This window comes from Musa acuminata, chromosome BXJ1-10 (assembly GCF_036884655.1).
Source record: "Musa acuminata AAA Group cultivar baxijiao chromosome BXJ1-10, Cavendish_Baxijiao_AAA, whole genome shotgun sequence".
Classification (NCBI taxonomy): Eukaryota; Viridiplantae; Streptophyta; class Magnoliopsida; order Zingiberales; family Musaceae; genus Musa; species Musa acuminata.
Window position 1 is genome coordinate 17,679,135 of NC_088336.1, and position 22,795 is coordinate 17,701,929.

At 38.7% G+C, this 22,795-nt stretch overlaps 1 protein-coding gene and 1 pseudogene across 1 annotated transcript; one reads left to right on the top strand and one right to left on the bottom strand.

Moving 5' to 3' along the window:
- Positions 1-1,307: 1,307 nt before the first annotated feature.
- LOC135595124 (polygalacturonase-like) lies at positions 1,308-2,849 on the bottom strand. Its single transcript, XM_065085648.1, has 4 exons — positions 2,625-2,849; positions 2,255-2,544; positions 1,953-2,181; positions 1,308-1,815 (listed from the first exon to the last, which is right to left on the bottom strand). The coding sequence occupies exons 1-4, from the start codon at positions 2,847-2,849 to the stop codon at positions 1,597-1,599; spliced, it is 963 nt and encodes a 320-aa protein (XP_064941720.1). The 3' UTR covers positions 1,308-1,596.
- Positions 2,850-5,958: 3,109 nt separating this feature from the next.
- Positions 5,959-22,547, top strand: LOC135595125 (glutamyl-tRNA(Gln) amidotransferase subunit B, chloroplastic/mitochondrial-like; annotated as a pseudogene).
- The last annotated feature ends 248 nt before the right edge of the window (positions 22,548-22,795 follow it).

Below are 22,795 nucleotides of genomic sequence, written 5' to 3' on the forward strand. Positions count from 1 at the left end.
ATTTCTTAGTCTCTTCAGGATTTTAAACACCGAAACTATTAGATGTGGTAAAGTTGCTTTACACATTTGAGTTCTAGTAATTCTGAACAAATAGCGCTTGTTAATGCTTTTGTTTTTTTATTGTAAGCAGTTACACAATTTGTTTTTATTTTCAATTGTCTGTAGTAGACCTTTAATTGTTTCCATTTTAGATTTTTTTGCTTCATATGTAGTAGTAGACGAGGATGAGTGCTAGGCATGTTCTAACAATTATTTCAAGTCAAAAAATGTGTTCCACATGCAATGAGACTGTGTCTGGACATGTGATAGGCGTTATAAATATTGGTTTAAAGGGATACTTTTGAAATCCATGTATTAGCTCGATTAATGCATGCAGCCGTCTCCTTTTACATCAACTTCTGACATGTACGTCTTCAACTCTGTTTAAGAGTTTTTTTTTTTGTTAAATAACAAGTGATAACTTACGATTTGTGATTATACTCGAAACAACTTTTTGATTTGAAAAATAACTGCTAAAGTACTAGCACTGCTGAAACATTAAAAAAACAAGATAGATGTGTACCTTGCGAAACTTTGTATATCATTTGTATTTTCTTGTTCAAATTACTGTAATTCTCGGTTGAAAACCTCTGTCTTTGAATATGGTTTTAAAGTTTTAAACTCTGGTTCTCCAGGTAATGAAGGAGTCCAAGGGCAAGGCAAATCTATTGGTTTTGAACAAAATCCTCGCTGATAAATTAAATGGAGGGAACTGACAAAAGTTGAAAAGCTTGATGAATTAGTATTTGTCTGTCGTGCCCATCTTCTCGCATTAGTTTCGTGACACAAGTGATGAAAAGAATAGAAAATAAAAATAATTACTGAAGAAGCTTTATTGAAGAAGTGAAGAAGCTTTATTGAAGAAATGAAAAATGCTTCAATACATTAAATATTTCCTCTCCTATTTATACAGATTAGAATACAAAAAGCAATGAGGTTGATTCATTTTTTGTCCACAAATAGGTGAGAGTACATCCATCAACTATTTATATCTATTTTGTTAGTATAAATGGTGGCCCAAAATCTTCTTTTTCCTTTTGAAGCCTCAGCGCTGTAAATGTTTAGACGACCAACGCATCGACAGATGCATTTTCATGGTCTATATTTACCCCGGGCATTGCCTCAACACGTTTTCCTTTTGAAGTCTTACAACATGCATTTTCTTAGAATTTACATGTTAATGTCTTGCTAATTGGTGAGGTCTTACGATGATTTGGCAAGCTCATATTGGTTTAATGAAAACTGTTTAACCTTAATTTCAGATTTCTTCTACTGTGGATCCAGGAGTATGCTTCAGAAACAATTAGATGCCGAATCCGAGCTTAATGTACCCTCCTTTTTTTTTTTGCTTTTATAGGAGAATATTTTCTGTGCTGCTTAATCTGAAGCCTTCCTTTAACATCAGATATTGTAATTTTGGTGAACAAGTGAGCATATATATTGATGTATGCATTAAATTATGTCATCCAAGTAGCCATCTGTGTCTGAGTCGTCTACATGTAGTGCTACAACTGTTATGTATGAGCTGCGTGGTAATGCTGCAACCGGAGTTCGCCATCATAGACAACTTGGCGGCACGACGAAGCCGGAGGCGGTGCCATCGGCGTGCTTACAGGATGATTCCGCCGCCGTGTTCCCGTAGGTGAGCTTGATGTCCTGTAACCCGATTCCGGTGCAGGGGTTGCTGGCGCTGCAGTCGAAGTTGACCGCCACTTCCGATGCAGACGATCCATGAATGTCATTGTACGTCACGCCACTGATCCTGACGCCGGAACTCTGTGGGGAAAGATGGTTAGCTTAACACGACTCATGTCGTCGTTGTTCCTCTCTTATTTCCTTTTTTCTTCAACTGATGAAACATATGCAGAGGTAGGTGATGGCGATGGCGATGGCGATAGCGATGGTCAACTCACCTGGTCGGGGCATCCTCTGTCGCCGGGGCAGTAGTTCTGGTCGATGATGATGGGGTTTTGGACGTTCTGCATCACGGCGTGCTCGAACACCACCCCCTTCACGAACCCCTGGCTCGGCCTCCCCCATGTCTTTATCCGCAGCCCATTCTCCGTCCCCGTGAACACCGCCGTGTTCACCGTCACGTTCTCCACCCCCTCCTCGTCGTACTCCTTCCCCAGGCTCCCGATGCTGTGGCCACCGCATCAGGTCAGCTTCGTCTCAGCTAATGGTACACTGGTTTCTGCTTGCAGTGCTCATTTACCTTATGCCGTGGCCTGGGCCGCACGCCACCTGTTCGATCCACAGGTTAGTGGTGCCGGGCCCGACGGAGATGCAGTCGTCGCCGGTCTTGATGCTGGCCCCGGTAATCGTCACGTGGCTCGACCCTTGGACGTGGATGCCGTCGGTGTTGGGGCTGTTCCCCGGTGCCGTGATCTTGACGTTCTGCACTGTCACGCCATCGCAGCCGTCGATCACGATGTGGTATAGCTCGCTGTCCGTCGATGTCAGCCCGCTGATCGTGATGTCCTTCGAGTTCCTGAACGTTAGCGACTGCATAGGCAGAAGACGATCGATTCATCTTTATCATTTATCATTCGAAGTAGATTGCGAGTGTAACATGATTAGCTCACCGAGGCTCCGGCGGCGCAGCTACGTCCGGCGGCCTTGCAGGCCCAGAGGGAGGATCCGCGGCCGTCGACGGTCCCGCCGTACACCGACACGCCCTCGACGTGGTGGAACACGAGCCAGTCGCCAGCCCCGCCGAGATCGGACGGCGAGACGAGCGTCCCGTCGATCTGGACGGTGATCTTGCTGCTGCTGCATGGGCCAGCGAAGTTGGCTTGGCCGACCAACATTTCCGTCAACCATAGGAAATATTGGACTCTAAGTGTGGTTTTTTGTTCCTTGGTTAATCGGTATACCCCAAAGTCACAAGCCACCAAATGTTAAAGTCAAAGAAGTAACATTTCCGTAAACCATAGGAAATGTTCCTTTCTCGGCTTAATTGTCATTCACAATTTTGCATGATATCATCATTTACCATCTCATTCTTTTATAAATCATGATACATGTGCGCTACCAAAAAGTCTCTCACCCACAAGATATTCAATTAGTAGACTCCCTCAACAAAGTCTCTCGCCCATAAGATATTCAATTTCATTGGTCAAATATTAACATCCTTCATAGAAGCTCAATCTTACGAGGGCATGATAGAAGATCATGATAAAGACACACATTGAATAGCATTCATGCTTCCTTATATCCTCGATCAATCTATAATTAAGGATCAATCGTATATTTGAATAACTGATGTGTGATTTGGGTGATTAATCGAGGAAAATCTTTCTATCAAAACTTGTATAAATACTTATTACCTCAATGAATAAAATTCATCTCTTTCACAATCTATTCTTTAATTCTATATTAAACACATATATAACATAAAGGGCTATCATCCTCCGTTACATTATCAACTCTCCAATTATGATGATAATCTTAACCCAAACAACTTAGAAAATTACTTCAACCACAATAATCACTATAACTATATATGTAGTTCCGATGTCCTAGTAATAATAATTAATAAAAAAATTATTTGACAGCTCAATAAAAAAATTGGATATACAATAAAACTTTATTGATCTCACCCCAAGCCAACTACTAGACTCAATATACACGATAAATCATTTGTGTTTATTAATACACACGAAAATATGACATTAAGGTAGGTAGGAGTCATTAATTGGTTGTTCAATTCGATTCATCTATGCCAATCTAAATCAAGCCTATCTCATTCTTCTTTACCCGCATCCTCTTGCTCTCTTATTTGAACTCTCTCTCTCTCTCTCTCTCTCTCCTTTGATCCCTGATGAACTTGTCGATATACTGAGACAAAATTAACCTCCTCAACTTGTATAAATACTTGTTACCACAATGAATAAAATTCATCTCTTTCATAATCTATTCTTCAATTCTATTTTAAACACATATATAGGATGCTTGGCATTTTTCTGAAGCTATTCTCTTGCTTAGAATTTTCTCATATTTTTCTTGCTTTCTTTAGGTGAGATGCTTGCTTGAAGCTTTTTGTTGGTGGTGGGCTAAATATATCCGGCGATCAAGGGGTGATGATGGCTTTGATATATCATGGAGGAATTAGAACCAACCATATTTTCCTCAACCAATCAGCTTTGTTCATCAGGACCAGTAGTGCTCTTTTTCGCACATTGTAAGCTTCAAAGACTCGCATCAATGCCCAAGCAGAGAGCACTACTAGCATTCTGAAAGAGGCATCGGTTCAAGCTGTTGGGCTGACAGCCCACAAATTCAGCCCATAGTGGCCTTGGGCAGCCCCTAGCTCACCCCTCTTAACCTAACCCTAATTAATATTAGGGGGTGTGGTGGCTACGTTTTGGAGGCAGAAAAAGACATAACTAGGGCAGCAAGGTGGGAGAAGGAAATAGCCATGGGATTTTAAAGAAAATGAGGAAAACAAGGCAGAAAAGAAAGAGAAAGAAAGGGAAGAAGACAAGGACAACGCAGAGAGGCTGTTCTCAATCATCTAGCAGTGTTCTATCTCAGGTTAGATCAAATTTACAGTAGACTCTTGCTGTGATTACTTGGGGATGTTTTAGATATTGTGGGCATTGACGTGATCCTTGTATCCCAGTTGTTCTCTTAAGATTGTTGCTAGGGTTTAGGGCAAGAGATTGAGATTTGTATATTCATTATTCTCATAGTGGATTATCTCTAGTTTGCCCCGTGATTTTTACCCTTCACATTGGAGGGGTTTCCACGTATATCATGGTGTTCTGTTTGATTGTGCTTCCATTTAATTCCGTTGCGTATTATGGTCTTCTAGTATTTGTTCATATACAAAGGTTATTCCTGTTTATATCCCCATCAACTGGTATCAGAGCAAAAAGGGGTTTTGGTGATTTAATTTTTGTATTTGAATATGGAGGCCAGTAATGTTTCTCGCATGATTAGTTTGAATGGAAACAATTGGATGATATGGAAACTAAGAATGCAAGATCTCTTGTATTGCAAAGATTTGTATGGACCTTTACAGGGGGGCTAGTGCAAAACCCACAACTATGACAGATGATGAGTGGAAGAGGTTAGATCGAAAAATAATTGGATTTATTCGATAATAGCTTGATGATAGTGTCTTTTACCATGTTTCTACTGAAATTTCTACATATTCTTTTTGGAAAAAGTTGGAAAGTCTCTATGAAAGAAAAACAGCTGGCAACAAAGCTTTTTTTATCAGAAAACTTGTGAACCTAAAATATAGAGAAGGTGTTTCTATTGCTGAACATTTAAATGAAATGCAAAGTATTACTAATCAGTTATCCTCTATGAAAATGTCTCTTTATGATGAGTTGCAAGCATTGTTACTTCTCAGTTCATTACTAAAAAGTTGGGAGACACTGATGGTTTCCCTCAGTAATTCTGCGCCAGACGGTGTTATCACTATGAGTCAAGTAACAAGCAGTTTGTTGAATGAGGAGTTGAGAAGAAAGAGTTCGGCAACATCTCAGAATGATTCACAGGCACTTATCTCAAAGTCTAGAAGCAGTTCACGCATGGGTAGAAGCAAGTCAAGATCAAGAAAAGATATTGTTTGCTATAATTGTGGTGAGAAAGGACATTACAAGAACCATTGTAAGCAACCTAAGAAGAGCAAGAAAAAGGGAAAAGAAGCGGAGTCTATAGAGTCAAAAGATAATATCACAGCTACAATGCAGGGTGGTGATTATTTGATTTTATCTCCTTCTGATAATATTTTTTCTTGTGTGTGTCAGGATCTTGAATGAGTGATTGACACAGGTGCTTCTTATCATTCTACACCACGGAGAGAGTTTTTTGCTACATATAGGTCTGGAAACTTTGGTGTTGTCAAGATGGGCAACTATGGCACAGCAGACATCATAGGCATGGGTGATATTTGGCTGCAAGTTCATGTTTAAAGATGTGAGGCATGTGGTTGACTTGAGGCTGAATCTAATTTCAGTTGGAAGGATAGATGATGAAGACTATGATAGCAGATTTCACAAAGGGCAATGGAAGATCGGTAAGGGTTCTTTTGTTATAGCTAATTGAAAGAAATGTTATACTTTGTACAGGTTGTAGGCTAAAGCTTATGGTGAGCAGTTAAATGCTACAGAAAAAGACTTCAGCATTGAGTTGTGGCATAGGCGACTAAGACACATGAGCGAGAAGGGGCTGCAAGCTCTTTCTAAGAGAGAGGTATTACCAGACCTCAGAGGTATACATCTGAACCCTTGTATTGATTGTTTATCAGGTAAACAACATAGAGTTTCATTTGCTAGTGCTGCTTTGTCTAGAAAAATACACGACTTAGACCGTGTTTATACAAATGTATATGGTCCTTTGAGGCCAAAAACTCATGGTGGATCTGTTGTTCTTGGTATAAGTGGTGCACTTTATTTTGTCACTTTTATAGATGATTTTTCCAGGAAAGTTTGGGCCTATGCTTTGAAGACTAAAGATCAGGTGATTAATGTCTTCAAAAAGTTTCATGCAGGGTTGAAAGGGAGACAGAAAGGAAATTGAAATGCATAAGATCAGATAATGGTGGTGAGTATACAGGATTGTTTAATGACTATTGCAGGTCACATGGGATCTAACATGAGATGACAGTTCCTGGTACACCTTAGCATAATGCAATTGCAGAGAGGATGAACCGCACCATCATGGAAAAGATCATATGTATGCTTTCACAGGCCAAGCTACCCAAAAGGTTTTGGGATGAGGCTTTGAGGGCTGCAGTTGATGTGATCAACTTATCACCATGTACAACCTTAGATGGTGATGTTGCAGAGCATGTATGGTTAGGGAAAGATGTTTCCTACAAGTATTTGAGAGTGTTTGGTTGTCGTGCATTTGCACATGTTCCAGATAATGAGAGGTCCAAGCTGGATGGTAAGACTAAAGAATGTATTTTTCTTGGTTACTCACATCATCATTTTGGTTACAGGCTTTGGGATCCATAAAAGCAGAAGGTATTCAGAAGTAGAGATGTAGTCTTCTTTGAGGATCAAACCTTTGAAGATTTGAAGAAGAAGAGCCTGACGTTGATCTACCTGCAGTATATTCCTCTAGTATATCACGGTGATGAGGGAGATGTGCAGGAAGATAGTGTAGAGCCTGACGTTGATCTACCTGCAGGACATGTTGAGCAAGAAGAAGTTAGAGAGCAACTTCCTGTAGAACCTCAGTTGAGAAGATCTTCTCGACAACGTCAACCTTCCAGATGATACTCTACAGATGAGTATGTGATGCTTACTGATGCAGGTGAACCAGAGAGTTATCAGGAAGCAATTGAAAGTGAGCAGAAAAAGAAGTTGTTAGTTGCTATGCAGGAAGAGATGGATGCTCTTCAGAAGAACCACACTTATGATTTGGTGCTGCTACCAAATAGAATGAAGGCCTTGAAGAACAAGTGGGTTTGCAGGATGAAGACTCAAGAATATTGTTCTCAACCAAAGTACAAAGCTAGATTGGTTGTGAAAGGCTTTGGTCAAAAGAAGAAGATTTAGTTGTCACAGGAGAAATACATCGAGAAGATATTGGAAAGATTCAGTATGAGCAATGCAAAGCCAGTTGGTTCTCCTCTTGCTGGTCACTTCAAGTTATGCTCAGAACAGAGTCCCTCAAGTGATGAGGAGAAGGAGAAAATTCAAAAGGTTCCTTATGCTTCAGCAGTTGGAAGTTTAATGTATACAATGGTATGTACGAGGCCAGACATCGCATATGCAGTTGGTGTTACTAGCAGATTTCTTGCAAATCCAGGCAAAGAGCACTGGGCAGTAGTGAAGTGGATTTTTAGATATCTCGGAGGGAGCTCTAAGGTTTGTTTAAGCTTTGGAGGTGGACCACATGTGTTGACAGGTTACACAGATGCAGATATGGCAAGAGATATAGATACGAGAAAGTCTACTTCAGGATATGTGCTTACTTTTGTAGGGGGAGCTGTGTCATGGCTGTTGAATCTCGTATTTTGATGATGAAACCACTTGATATGTGTTTATAATTTAAACTGCATTTTAAGTGATGCAGGTCTACTCGATCAGGATTAGACAGTTGACGCAGGAGGAATTGACGTTGCGCCGGAAGAGATCATGTCATGATATTGGATGGTTGAATGCTTCGGACGTCGGGCATCGGGCTAAGGGGAGCGAAATTGCACCAAGGATATCGGGGTTGCGGAGGTCAACCGCCGATTGGGCAACCAGCCGCAAGAGAGGACGATGCACCGAAGAATCGGACGAAGCACCAACCAATGACGTGCCGGGCAACAGAATGTCAATTCGCGTTGTAATAATTGTCTAGATCGGAGTAGAGTTTTGGTTTGTGTGTGCAGGATTAACTACGATAACGATGAAGACATAAAGCGAAACAAAGTGCTGGAGTCAAGCACGAAGGATTCATTGGGAGTTCGAGAGTTCGACGGAAGTCTGAAGTTTCGTCGGGAATGCTGCCGGGACTAGTCGAGAATGAGTAGGGAGCTTGCCGAAGGATTTTTCGGAAGCTCGCCGGAAGGTTCGTTGGAAGTTCGCGGAGCTTGCCGAGAAAGATCGGAGCTTGCCGAAGAAGCTCGTTGGAACTCGTCAAGATCAAATCGTGAAGTCTAGGAGCTTGCCGGGAGTCCGCAGAATGGTTTCCGAGAGTTTATCGGAAAACCGTTGGAAGTTTGCCGGAAGCTCGCTGGAAAAAGTCTTGACTTACAGACTTTGTAATAGCTTAGAAAATGTCTTTAAATTTGTAGTTAGCACATTAATTAGGGTTAGGATTAGGTCTTAATCTTATAATCCAAGTAGGGGCCAATTGGGCCCGAGTTCGGACTGGTTTGGGCTAAGTTTGGAGCCCAACCAGTGAGCTGAATTGGCCTAGGCGGTGGCACCACCTAGGCTGGGCGGTGGCACCGCCCAGCACCCGAGAGCTGGGCGGTGACACCTCCTGGGATGGGTGGTTGCACCGCCCAGCACCCGAGCGCTGGGCGGTGGCACCACCAGCATCGGGAACATAAGAGAATTCAAATTTTTGGAGCCCAAATTTGAATCCTCTTGAGGTCTATAAATACCCCTCAAGTCTCAGCTAAGAAGACAACTTTTTGAGCAGCAAGTGTTTGAGAGAAAGGTCTTAGAAAAGTCCTAGCTAATCTTGTTTTCATTTTGCTAGTGTTCACCTCCTTCTTTCTTGCTGAAAATTTGTAAGAGAGTGAACCGCTTGTAAAGAGTTGTAAGAGGGGTATTTACCCTTCCCTTTCAAGAGATTTGCTAGTTGAAGGTGGGAGCCTCATCGAAGAGGGGCCTCGCAAGTGGATGTAGGTCATTTGACCGAACCACTTTAAAATCGACGTAATCTCCGGTTTGCGTTTATGTTTATGCATTTATCTTTCTGCAAACCTTTACTTTGCTAAGTTCACTACCCTCATCTTATTACGTACGCTTTCAACGCAATTGAAACGGTTTCAAACGAAACATTATTTTTATCGTACGAAAGATTTTCTAAAACCAAAGTTTTAATCCGCTGCACTAATTCACCCCCCCCTCTTAGTGCCGCTCCGATCCTAACAATTGGTATCAGAGCCACGTTTTTCTACCTTGGTTTAACACCCAAATAGAAATGGCTCTTTACGGCTTTCAAGAGGGTCACTCTCTCATTTGTCCTCCCATTTTCAATGGGACGTACTACACTTATTGGAAAACTCGAATGAGAGTTTTCTTACTTTCTTTGGATTTGAATTTATGGCACATAGTCGAAAATGGATTTGAAATGTCTTCTCTTCCAATGAACCAATGGAATGATTTGGAGAAGAAGATGTTTTCTTTAAACGCAAAGGCTATGAATGCCTTATTTTGCGCTTTGGACAAAAATGAGCTCAATCGGGTTTCTTTATGCGAAACGGCTTTCGACATATGGCACACTCTTGAAATCACACACGAAGGCACCATTGTTTCAAGCTTTTTCAAATTTTAATGCATGATTTCAAGCTTTTTCAAATGAAGCCGAGCGAAACCATTGTTGACATGTACACCCGTTTCACGGATGTCGTCAATGGTTTACAAGCTCTTGGCAAATGTTTCTCGAATTTTGAACTTGTTAGTAAAGTTTTATGATCACTTTCTAAAGCTTGGGAATCAAAAGTAATGGCAATACAAGAAACAAAAGATTTAAATATTTTTCCACTTGAAGAACTTATCGGCTCATTAATGACAATAGAAATGGTGCGCAATGCACATAATGAACACAATGAACACTTGAACCACCTTCCAAAGAACAGGAAGGATTTGGAACCTCGGACAAATGAATACCACTTGAGCGATGACTCAAGTGATGAGGACAATGATGAACTTGAACTTCGAACACCAACTCTTAATAAGTTCATTAAACAAAAATCTAAAATAAACAATGAACTTGAATGGAGGAAGAGGCCAAAGAAAAGGAAGGCACCCAAGGATGAATCAAGAACTTCCAAAGGTGAAACGGCGAATTGGGCTTTGACGGGCTTCGACTACAAGGTAAGTAACTCAACTCTCTTGAATTATTTTGAAATTACTTGAAGTTTTTCATGAGTTCTTAATTTAGATAGTAGGAATAGGAAATAAAAAAAATTATATCATGTTTTTCTTTTTTAGCATCTTTAAAAAAATTAAAAATTTGATCAATGAAAAGTATATTGCTAAGGTTTCATGCATGTTATGTTTTGAAATGTTGAATGATGTATGCAACATTATGGATTATAGTTATATGATATGTGATAATGCTTAGGATTAATCCATGCATGTGTATTTTGATGATTTTATGTCATGCATGAGTTTTTGAAGTAAATGTTGATTTGATGCTCTCATTTTGGATTAACATATTTTTGGTTTAATCATTTTTATGACGAATTAAGATGACATTCTCATGACATATTAAGATGACATAGTGCATGTACATCTATGTATGAATTTCTTGATAGTCTTTTGATGATAGATGTGATATCATGATGTTTTATTTTTGATGTGTTTGGTCTTGACGGCTTTACGACGAAACTTATGTTTTGACTTTAAATGATGATACAATGTTTTCACAAAAAGACTTGAACACTCTCACATGAAATCAATTGTATGAAATGGAAATGAATTTTCTATTCTATTGAGATTAATGAATTTATTTTACCAATCTTATGAATCTCATGAAAATAAACATGATGAATATTTTATAAATGAGTTGTCTTATAAGATTTTGCCTTTACATCTTGAACTTTAATGCTTATATTGATTTGGCATATAAAGACTAAGGCATGCTCATAAGAAGTAAATCACATGAATAGAAATTTATAAAAATGAAATGTAATCCTCTATCTTATTGATTTCTACCTAAGAGACCAATAAAACTATCTATGCCATTTTGAATCTCTCGAAAGAAATGTTGAGATTTTGATGATTTGGATGATTTGAATTTGAATGAGTTTTATTCAAAATCATAATCTTGATTCCGTGATATTTACAAATTAAGATTTATTATGAATCAAGATTTTTTCATTAATCGATCTCCTAAGATTTTCTTTTGATTATTTATGAGTAGGTTTTTCAAAAAGAAATCATGCCTTTTGGTATTCATATGTTCTAATCTTTCATGATATGATTTTTATACAATTCCTTGTATTCATGAAATGTTTATCGCATCACCCAATTACTTTCTTCTTGATATTCCTTATGTGGTGATTAAAATTATGCATGAAATACTCTTGATATTATTTTGATGTATACAAATGAAAAGTTATAATCATGAATGATCGGATGAAATTTGACAAGTTAATATCTTCATGATTTGAAATATTTATAATTTGAAATTATGCATGCAATTGCTTTGTATTGTGATGATATATGCATCATGAATACTTTATTATCATACATGAAAATAGTGATAAACATTTTGAAAATAAATGTTTGTATCATGTTAGATGATTTTACATTTTGTGCATGATGAGTTATAGTGATGATTGAAACAATGATTGAAATGCTTTAAATGATGAATGTTTGGTATCATGATCAACATGTTGATAAATGCTTGAAAATTTTAATGTTTGAGTATCATGTATGATATGCTTATTAATGATGATTGATTTATTTTTCGGTATCGTGCATGAAAAATAAGGTTATTGAAATTGTGTATGTTTTAATTTGAATATATAATGATGCACAAATAAGAATGATACTTACCTTTGTCATAATATGAAAATTGATATAAGGGTCTTCCCTTCTTTTTGACAATGACAAAGGGGGAGCAAGAATTTCTAGTGTGGACATCATGAAAAGAGGCAAACTAACTAGCTTGCACAATTCAAAATGAAAGCAAAAATTGCACTTCTCAAAAGAGAAGATGCAAATGTAACATTTGCCAAATTGTTTGCTTGCCTCATGTAAAACATTATCTCTTGCTAGTTTGGCATTTTTGCTAGCTTGTATGTTGCAAAACTTGATCACTTTTTCAAACATTTTGCTAGCTTACACTTTGCAAAGAAAGCAAAAATGGCACTTCTAGAAGATAGAGCTTGTTATTTTGAACATCACAAGCTTGCCTATCTTAAGAAACAAAAATTGCAAAAGTGCTATCTTGCCTATCTCAAGAAGCAAAACTTGCAACTTGCACATTGCAATAGGAAGCAAGAATTATGAGCTTACACAAGAAAGCTATCTTGCATTTGCTTTCGAAATTTTTGCTAGCTTGTATATTGTGAAACTTACATATCGTAAAAATTGCTAGCTTGTAGTCTAAAGAGAAGCAAAAAGTTGCTATCTCAAAAGAAGCAAATGTGCTATCTTTCCTATCTTAAGAGGCAAAAATGCTAACTTGCACATCTAACAAAACTTGACAAATTTGCATATTTCAAGAAGCAAGAGTTGCTTTCTTGAACATCTCAATATTGCTAGCTTGCATGATGTAGAACTTACTATCTTGAACATTACCAAAAGTGCTATCTTCTATGCTGTAAAACTTACATATCTAAAACTTGATAGCTTGAATGTCCTAAGCATGATGCATTACTTGCTAAATTTTCTAGCTTCAAAACAGCATGATGATAAAACTTAATATTATGTTTTTCATGCAATGAGTTGAACTTATATTACAAACACAAAGAATAGTTGTACTTCTCCTTTTTGTTGATGACTAAGGGGGAGAAGTATGTTGATGACATGATATGCATAAGTTTATGCATATGTTCATGATGATGTGTTGCAAGTATTCATGATGAATATTGCAATGACTTGAATTCAGTTTGAATTCAAGGTTCTATCAATATGGCATATTGATAGGGGGAGTTTGTTTAAACTTCGGGAGTTAAGGTTAACTCCGTCATCAAGTGGTTGTCATCATCAAAAAGGGGGAGATTGTTGAATCTCGTATTTTGATGATGAAACCACTTGATATGTGTTTATAATTTAAATTGCATTTTAAGTGATGCAGGTCTACTCGATCAGGATTAGACAGTTGACGCAGGAGGAATTGACGTTGCGCCGGAAGAGATCACGTCATGATATTGGATGGCTGAATGCTTCGGACATCGGGCATTGGGCCAAGGAGAGCGAAATTGCGCCAAGGATATCGGGGTTGCGGAGGTCAACCGCAAATTGGGCAACCAGCCGCAAGAGAGGACGATGCACCAAAGAATCGGACGAAGCACCAACCAATGACGTGCCGGGCAACAGAATGTCAATTCGCGTTGTAATAATTGTCTAGATCGGAGTAGAGTTTTGGTTTGTGTGTGCAGGATTAACTACGATAACGATGAAGACATAAAGCGAAACAAAGTGCTGGAGTCAAGCGCGAAGGATTCGTTGGGAGTTCGAGAGTTCGACGGAAGTCCGAAGGTTCGTCGGGAATGCTGCCGGGACTAGTCGAGAATGAGTAGGGAGCTTGCCGAAGGATTTTTCGGAAGCTCGCCGGAAGGTTCGTTGGAAGTTCGCGGAGCTCGCCGAGAAAGATCGGAGCTTGCCGAAGAAGCTCGTTGGAACTCGTCAAGATCAAATCGTGAAGTCTAGGAGCTTGCCGGGAGTCCGCAGAATGGTTTCCGAGAGTTTATCGGAAAACCGTCGGAAGTTCGCCGGAAGCTCGCCGAAAAAAGTCTTAACTTACGGACTTTATAATAGCTTAGAAAATGTCTTTAAATTTGTAGTTAGCATGTTAATTAGGGTTAGGATTAGGTGTTAATCTTATAATCCAAGTAGGGGCCAATTGGGCCCGAGTTCGGACTGGTTTGGGCTAAGTTTGGAGCCCAACCAGTGAGCTGAATTGGCCTAAGCGGTGGCACCGCCTAGGCTGGGCGGTGACACCTCCTGGGATGGGTGGTTGCACTGCCCAGCACCCGAGCGTTGGGCGGTGGCACCGCCAGCATCTGGAACATAAGAGAATTCAAATTTTTGACGCCCAAATTTGAATCCTCTTGAGGCCTATAAATACCCCTCAAGTCTCAACTGAGAAGATAACTTTTTGAGTAGCAAGTGTTTGAGAGAAAGGTCTTAGAAAAGTCCTAGCTAATCTTGTTTTCATTTTGCTAGTGTTCACCTCCTTCTTTCTTGCTGAAAATTTGTAAGAGAGTGAACCGCTTGTAAAGAGTTGTAAGAGGGGTATTTACCCTTCCCTTTCAAGAGATTTGCTAGTTGAAGGTGGGAGCCTCATCGAAGAGGGGCCTCGCAAGTGGATGTAGGTCATTTGACCGAACCACTTTAAAATCGGCGTAATCTCCGGTTTGCGTTTATGTTTATGCATTTATCTTTCTGCAAACCTTTACTTTGCTAAGTTCACTGCCCTCATCTTATTACGTACGCTTTCAACGCAATTGAAATGGTTTCAAACGAAACATTATTTTTATCGTACGAAAGATTTTCTAAAACCAAAGTTTTAATCCGCTGCACTAATTCACCCCCCCCTCCTCTTAGTGCCGCTCCGATCCTAACAATGGCAATCCAGGTTACAAAGTGTATTGCTCTCTCCACCACAGAAGCATAATATATTGCTGCTACAGAGGTATGCAAAGAAATGTTATGGATGAAAGAATTCTTACAAGAATTGGGGCTGAAACAAGAAAATTATGTGGTGCATTGTGATAGCCAGACTGCCATCCATTTGTGTAAGAACCCAATGTTTCATTCCAAGTCAAAGCATATAGATGTCAGATACTACTGGATTCGAAATGTATTTGAAGAGAAGCAGTTGTAGCTTCAGAAAATTCACACAGATGAAACCGGAGTAGATATGTTGACAAAAACTTTACCAAAAGAAAGACAGGAGATATGCCGATAGCTGGTCGGCATGGCTTCACATTGAGGAGTCATGGGACAGCCTCCCTTATGGGCTGAAGGGGGAGGTTGTTGGGCTGGCAGCCCACAAATTCAGCCCATAGTGGACTTGGGCAGCCCACAGCTCACCCCCTCTTAACCTAACCATAATTAACATTAGGGGGGGGTGTGGTGGCTGCGTTTTGGAGACAGAAAAAGGTATAAATAGGGCAGCAACGTGGGAGAAGGAAATAGCCACGAGATTCCAAAGAAAAGGAGGAAAACAGGGCAGAAAAGGAAGAGAAAGAAAGGGAAGAAGACAAGGACAACGCAAAGAGGTTGTTCTCAATCATCTAGTAGTGTTCTATCTCAGGTTAGATCAAATCTACAGTAGACTCTTGCTGTGATTACTTGGGGAGGTTTTAGATATTGTGAGCAGTGACGTGATCCTTGTATCCTAGTTGTTCTCTTAAGATTGTTGCTAGGGTTTAGGGCAAGAGATTGAGATTTGTATATTCATTATTCTCATAGTGGATTATCTCTAGTTTGCCCCGTGGTTTTTACCCTTCACATTGGAGGGGTTTTCCACGTATATCTTAGTGTTCTGTTTGATTGTGCTTCTATTTAATTCCGCTGCGTATTATGGTCTTCTAGTATTTGTTCATATACAAAGGTTATTCCTGTTTATATCTCCATCACAAGCGACAACTAAAACAAGTGTAGAACAAAAAATTCTTGGATATGAAACTATTATTGGTATAGAGACCCATGTGCAACTATCAACCCTTATCAAAGTATTCTGCAGCTGCCCTTACCCCTATGGATCATAACCAAACGCTACTGTTTGTCCTGTCTGCATGGGACATCCTGGTACTCTACCAGTTTTGAACTCCAAGGTCATTGAATTTGTTGTGAAGCTTGGCCTTGCACTCAACTACAGATTGTCCATGACCTCCAAGTTTGACAGAAAGTAATACTTTTACCAAGATCTCCCTAAAGGATACCAAATATCACAATTTGACATCCTGATAGCAATTAAAGGGTTCATTGATTTGGATCTTCCAGTTGAGTTTGGTGGTGGTCATAGAAGGTTTGGGATAACTAGAGTTCATATGGAAGAAGATGCAGGAAAACTAATTTACTCAGAAACGGGGAGTTATTCCCATGTCAGTTTCTCTCGTTATACTTGGAACTATTTGTAGTTTCCTAACATGATATTTGCATGGTGATATCAAATGCTTTGTGGGGCTATTTTGGCAGGTGGATCTGAATAGGGCAGGGGTGCCTTTACTGGAGATTGTCTCTGAACCCGATATGAGGAGTAGACTTGAGGCTATAGAATATGCTGCAGAGATAGAGAGGCTGGTTAGGTATCTTGGAATAAGCATTGGAAATATGCAAGAAGGTTCACTTCGTTTTGATGTAAATATTTTTGTCCGTCCAGTAGGACAATCAAATTTTGGAACAAAGGTACTATTTGCTTATTTCATAATCCACATGGTCTACTGTTAGTCTTTCATATAAATAAAACACAAAGTCATTGTCATCTAGTGTTGACCGGGGTTTTTCTTCTCTTTCATCGGTAGATAAAAGTAGTTGTAACCTTGCAACAGGTCAACATTTCACCATGCAGAAGCATTTTTTTTTCCCAATTTAACTCCTGTTAGTTTAATACAGGTTACCTACTCTTTCACCAGCATTAATCCAGCCTTAACACTCTTTTAAGTCTCACACTGACCGAGTAATTCAAGGGCAGTGGTACAATAACATGGTTTTTGACATTGTAGGGATATATATAATATATGCAATTTTACATAGGTATATAGGATATTTCATGAAGTTACCGGGTTACACTAGAAAATTTTTCTAAACAAAATTAATATACTATAATAAAGAAAGATAAACAGAGAAACAAAACAATTTATATTTGCTTACAAGCTAACATATGTATAGGTTGCTAAAATGGCTTGTGATATTTATTTTTGAAACCCCATGAAATCTCACGAAGACCACTGGACGCTAGTTGGGCTTATAATAAGATCGCAAATACTTCCTAAAATAACTACTAAAATGACAAAATTATTCCAAAAATTACAGGAAAAATGCTATAAGTATCACCAAGAGTCGTTACAATGTAAATCTGCCTCCTTCTTTCCTAATTTTATTAGGAGTGCAATTTGAAAGTCTTTCCCATCCTGACTTATATTAGGATTGGGCTTCACTTTCCTATCTTTGTCTACTTCTTCTAATATGTGTAAACACCCTTTTTTTTTTAATTATTAGGCTCTATTGGGCTGTAACATGCTGGACCAACCAAAAATGTTGGCCCCTTCAATGATCAAGAAGGCTGATCTATGGCCAATTAGGCTCAGGTTATGCATAAACTTGATTTAAACTGGTCCTCGATAGGGTTCCAGGGTCAATTAATAATGTATCAATTTATTATTTTATTTATTAAAGATGTATTATTTGACCGTGCTTCTATTTGGTTATAACGGTTGCTTGATATAGCACTAATGATCTTAAATTTTTATCACAGAGATTGATGGTTAGCACACTTTTGCTTGTTGCATTCACAGGTTGAAATAAAGAACATGAATTCATTTTCTGCAATGAATAGGGCCATAGATTATGAGATCTCAAGACAGGTTCTTCTTCATAGCCGAGGTCAAAGTGATCAAATTGTACAAGAAACTCGTTTATGGGAAGAAGGTGCTCAGGTTGTCATCTTCCTTCTAGTACGTAACTCCATCTCCATCAGTCGTACATGTAATTTTTTATATTTAATCGTGACTTTTTCTGTTTGCAGAAAACTTTTACAATGAGGAAAAAGGAAGGACTAGCAGATTACAGATATTTTCGTGAGCTTGACCTACCAGAAGTTATTCTGACAAAAGACTATGTTGACAAAATTCAACAAGTTTTGCCTGAGCTCCCAGAAGCAAAACGCAGACGATATGAAAAATTGGGTCTCAACATGCAAGATGTTCTCTTTCTTGCCAATGACAATCATGTACGTATCAATTATGAATGGTAAGTAACTTTAGAAATAGTAGCTATTTTTTGTTAAGCTGGTAAAAGATGGCCACACTGAGCATATAAATTTCTCAGGTTGCTGAATTTTTTGATGCTTCTGTTGAGAATGGTGCTGATGCAAAGTTGGCTGCCAACTGGATTATGGGCGACATTGCAGCTTTTCTGAAGAATGAATGACTTTCAATGAATAAAATCAAATTAACACCAGTAGAGCTTTCTGAGTTAATAACTTCAATAAAAAATGGAACCATTAGTGGGAAGATTGGGAAGGAGGTAAAAGTGTGATCTTTTGCACTTCCTTGGTATGAACATTTTATTCAATACTTTTATTATGGCACATCTGATGTAAATGAAACTGTCGATAACTAACTAGCTACTTGTCTCATCAAGAAAAATGGTTGTGGTCTCCTAATTTTTTTCTTTATTGTCACATTTTCACTACCTGGTGTGTTAAGCTAATTGTTACTTGTTGGCATTCTCACTGGGAATCTGACTTTAATTAAGCATACTATGTTTCTTTTCGGAGAAACAATCAATCGTTGGTTATTTCTCTTTTGCCTTGTGCTTTGACCTTAAATCTTATGTGATATCACATTTTTAATTGGGTTAAATGCTCTTTCTGGTAAGTTTTCTAAGAACATGATAATATCATAAAAGTCATTATATTGATAAATAACTTATATATGATAAAGTCGTTTGGCTTTATATCCGTTGATCACACTGAGTAGCTCTCTCATATATCCTCCTACCAAATAACTCACAAACTACAACCAAACCAACATGACTGCAATTTATTTATTTATGGTCTTACTGTGGTGGCTTTTATAGGAAAGGGTGCTAGTGTTGTTCCTATGTATGCATTCATGTGTCACATGCTAAAACATCCATACATGGAGTTCAAATAACACACTGTGTGCATCACAAAAGTTTAGTGCTGTCTCATTTTACCCCTTTTTTTCATTAGTTTTATTGATTCAATGTCGGCATTAAATTTAGAGGGATGAGTGGAGCTAAAAGCGGAGATGAAGGCGGCATTAATTTGAGATGTTAAAGTCAAAGAAGTAACATTTCCGTCAACTATAGGAAATATTGGACTCTAAGTGTGGTTTTTTGTTCCTTGGTTAATCGGTATACCCCAAAGTCGCAAGCCACCAAATGTTAAAGTCAAAGAAGTAACATTTCCGTAAACCATAGGAAATGTTCCTTTCTCGGCTTAATTGTCATTCACAATTTTGCATGATATCATCATTTACCATCTCATTCTTTTATAAATCATGATACATGTGCGCTACCAAAAAGTCTATCACCCACAAGATATTCAATTAGTAGACTCCCTCAACAAAGTCTCTCGCCCATAAGATATTCAATTTCATTAGTCCAATATTAACATTCTTCATAGAAGCTCAATCTTACGAGAGCATGATAGAAGATCATGATAAAGACACACATTGAATAGCATTCATGCTTCCTTATATCCTCGATCAATCTATAATTAAGGATCAATCGTATATTTGGATAACTGATGTGTGATTTGGGTGATTAATCGAGGGAAATCTCTCTATCAAAACTTGTATAAATACTTATTACCTCAATGAATAAAATTCATCTCTTTGACAATCTATTCTTCGATTCTATATTAAACACATATATAACATAGAGGGATGCTTGGCATTTTTCTGAAGCTATTCTCTGTCTAATAAACCCAATTATTTTTCGATCTAACCTCTTCCACTCATCATTTGTCATAGTTGTGGGTTTTGCACTATCCCCTGCAAAGGTCAATACAAATCTTTACAATACAAGAGATCTTCCATTCTTGGTTTTCATATCATCCAATTGTTTCCATTCAAACTAATCATGCGAGAAACATTACTGGCCTCCATGTTCAAATACAAAAATTAAATAACCAAAACCCCTTACTCTGATACCAATTGATGCGGATATAAACAGGAATAACCTTTGTATATGAACAAATACTAGAAGACCATAATACGCAGCGGAATTAAATGGAAGCACAATCAAACAGAATACCAAGATATACGTGAAAAACCCCTCCATTGTGAAGGGTAAAAACCACAGGGCAAACTAGAGATAATCCACTATGAAAATAATGAATATACAAATCTCAATCTCTTGCCCTAAACCCTAGCAACAATCTCAAGAGAATAACTGGGATATAAGGATCATGTCACTGCCCACAATATCTAAAACCTCCCTAAGTAATCACAGCAAAAGTCTACTATAGATTTGATCTAACCTGAGATAGAACACTGCTAGATGATTGAGAACAGCCTCTCTGTGTTGTCCTTGTCTTCTTCCCTTTCTTTCTCTTCCTTTTCTGCCTTGTTTTCCTCCTTTTCTTTGGAATCCCATGGTTGTTCTCTTCTCCCACGATGCTGCCCTATTTATGTCTTTTTCTGCCTCCAAAATGCAGCCTCCACACTCCCCCTAATGTTAATTAGGGTTAGGTTAAGAGGGAGTGAGCTGTGGGCTGCCCAAGCCCACTATCGATTGAATTTGCGGGCTGCCAGCCTAACAACCTCCCCCTTCAGCCCATAAGGGAGGCTGTCCCATGACTCCTCAATGTGACGCAATGCCGACCAGATGTCGGCATATCTCCTGTCTTTCTTTTGGTAAAGTTTTTGTCAACATGTCTGCTCCGTTGTCATCTATGTGAATTTTCTGAAGCTGCAACTGCTTCTCTTCAAATACATTTCGAATCCAGTGGTGTCTGACATGCTTTGACTTGGAATGAAACATTGGGTTCTTACACAAATGGATGACACTCTGGCTGTCATAATGCACCACATAATTTTCCTGTTTCAGCCCCAATTCTTGTAAGAATTCTTTCATCCATAACATTTCTTTGCATACCTCTATAGCAGCAATATATTCTGCTTCTGTGGTGGAGAGAGCAATACACCTTTGCAACCTGGATTGCCATGACACAGCTCCCCCTACAAAAGTAAGTACATAACCTGAAGTAGACTTTCTCGTATCTATATCTCTTGCCATATCTGCATCTGTGTAACCTGTCAACACATGTGGTACATCTCCAAAGCTTAAACAAACCTTAGAGCTCCCTTTGAGATATCTAAAAATCAACTTCACTGTTGCCCAGTGCTCTTTGCCTGGATTTGCAAGAAATCTGCTAGTAACACCCACTGCATATGCGATGTTTGGCCTCGTACATACCATTGCATACATTAAACTTTCAACTGCTGAAGCATAAGGAACCTCTTGCATTTTCTCCTTCTCCTCATCACTCGATGGACTCTATTCTGAGCAACTTGAAGTGACCTGCAAGAGGAGAACCAATTGGTTTTGCATTGCTCATACTGAATCTTTCCAATATCTTCTCGATGTATTTCTCCTGTGACAACCAAATCTTCTTATTTTTCCTGTTATGGGAAATTTGCATACCTAGTATTTGCTTTGCTGGTCCTATGTCCTTCATTGCAAAAGACTCACTTAGTTCCTTCTTCAACTTGTCAATTTTAGACATATTTTTCCCAAGAATAAGCATATCATCAACATAAAGTAAGAGAATAATAAAATCCTCACCAAACTATTTGATGTATACACAATGATCTAAAGCCGTTCTTTTGTATCCATTTTCTATCATAAATGAATCAAACTTTATGTACCACTGTCTTGGAGCTTGCTTTAGCCCGTACAAGCTCTTCTTCAACTTGTAGACAAAATTATCTTTACCTTTGACTTTGAAGCCTTCTGGTTGCTCCATATAAATTTTCTCCTCCAAATCACCATGAAGGAAAGCTGTCTTCACATCTAACAGCTCAACCTCCAAGTCCTGTCTAGCAACAATACCAAGAGCAACACGAATAGAAGACATTTTAACAACAAGAGAGAAAATCTCTTCAAAATCAATACATTTCTTTTGACCAAAGCCTTTCACAATCAATCTAGCTTTGTACTTCGGTTGAGAAGAATATTCTTGAGTCTTCAACCTAAAAACCCACTTGTTCTTTAAGGCCTTCATTCCATTTGGTAGCAGCACCAAATCATAAGTGTGGTTCTTCTGAAGAGCATCCATCTCTTCCTGCATAGCAAGTAACTACTTCTCTTTCTTCTCACTTTCAACTGCTTCCAGGTAACTCTCTGGTTCACCTGCATCAGTAAGCATCACATACTTATCTATAGAGTATCTTCTGGAAGGTTGACATTGTCTAGAAGATCTTCTCAACTGAGGTTCTGTTGGAACTTGCTCTCCTACTTCTTCTTGCTCAACATGTCCTGTAGGTAGATCAATATCAGGCTCTACACTATCTTCCTGCACATCTCCCCCATCACCGTGATATACTGGAGGAATAAATGGGTCATAATTTGTTAATCTTTTGCAGAAGTCTTGGCCGGTGTCTTCTTCTTCAAATCTTCAAAGGTTTGATCCCCAAAGAAGACTACATCTCTGTTTCTGAACACCTTCTGCTTTTCTGGATCCTAAAGCT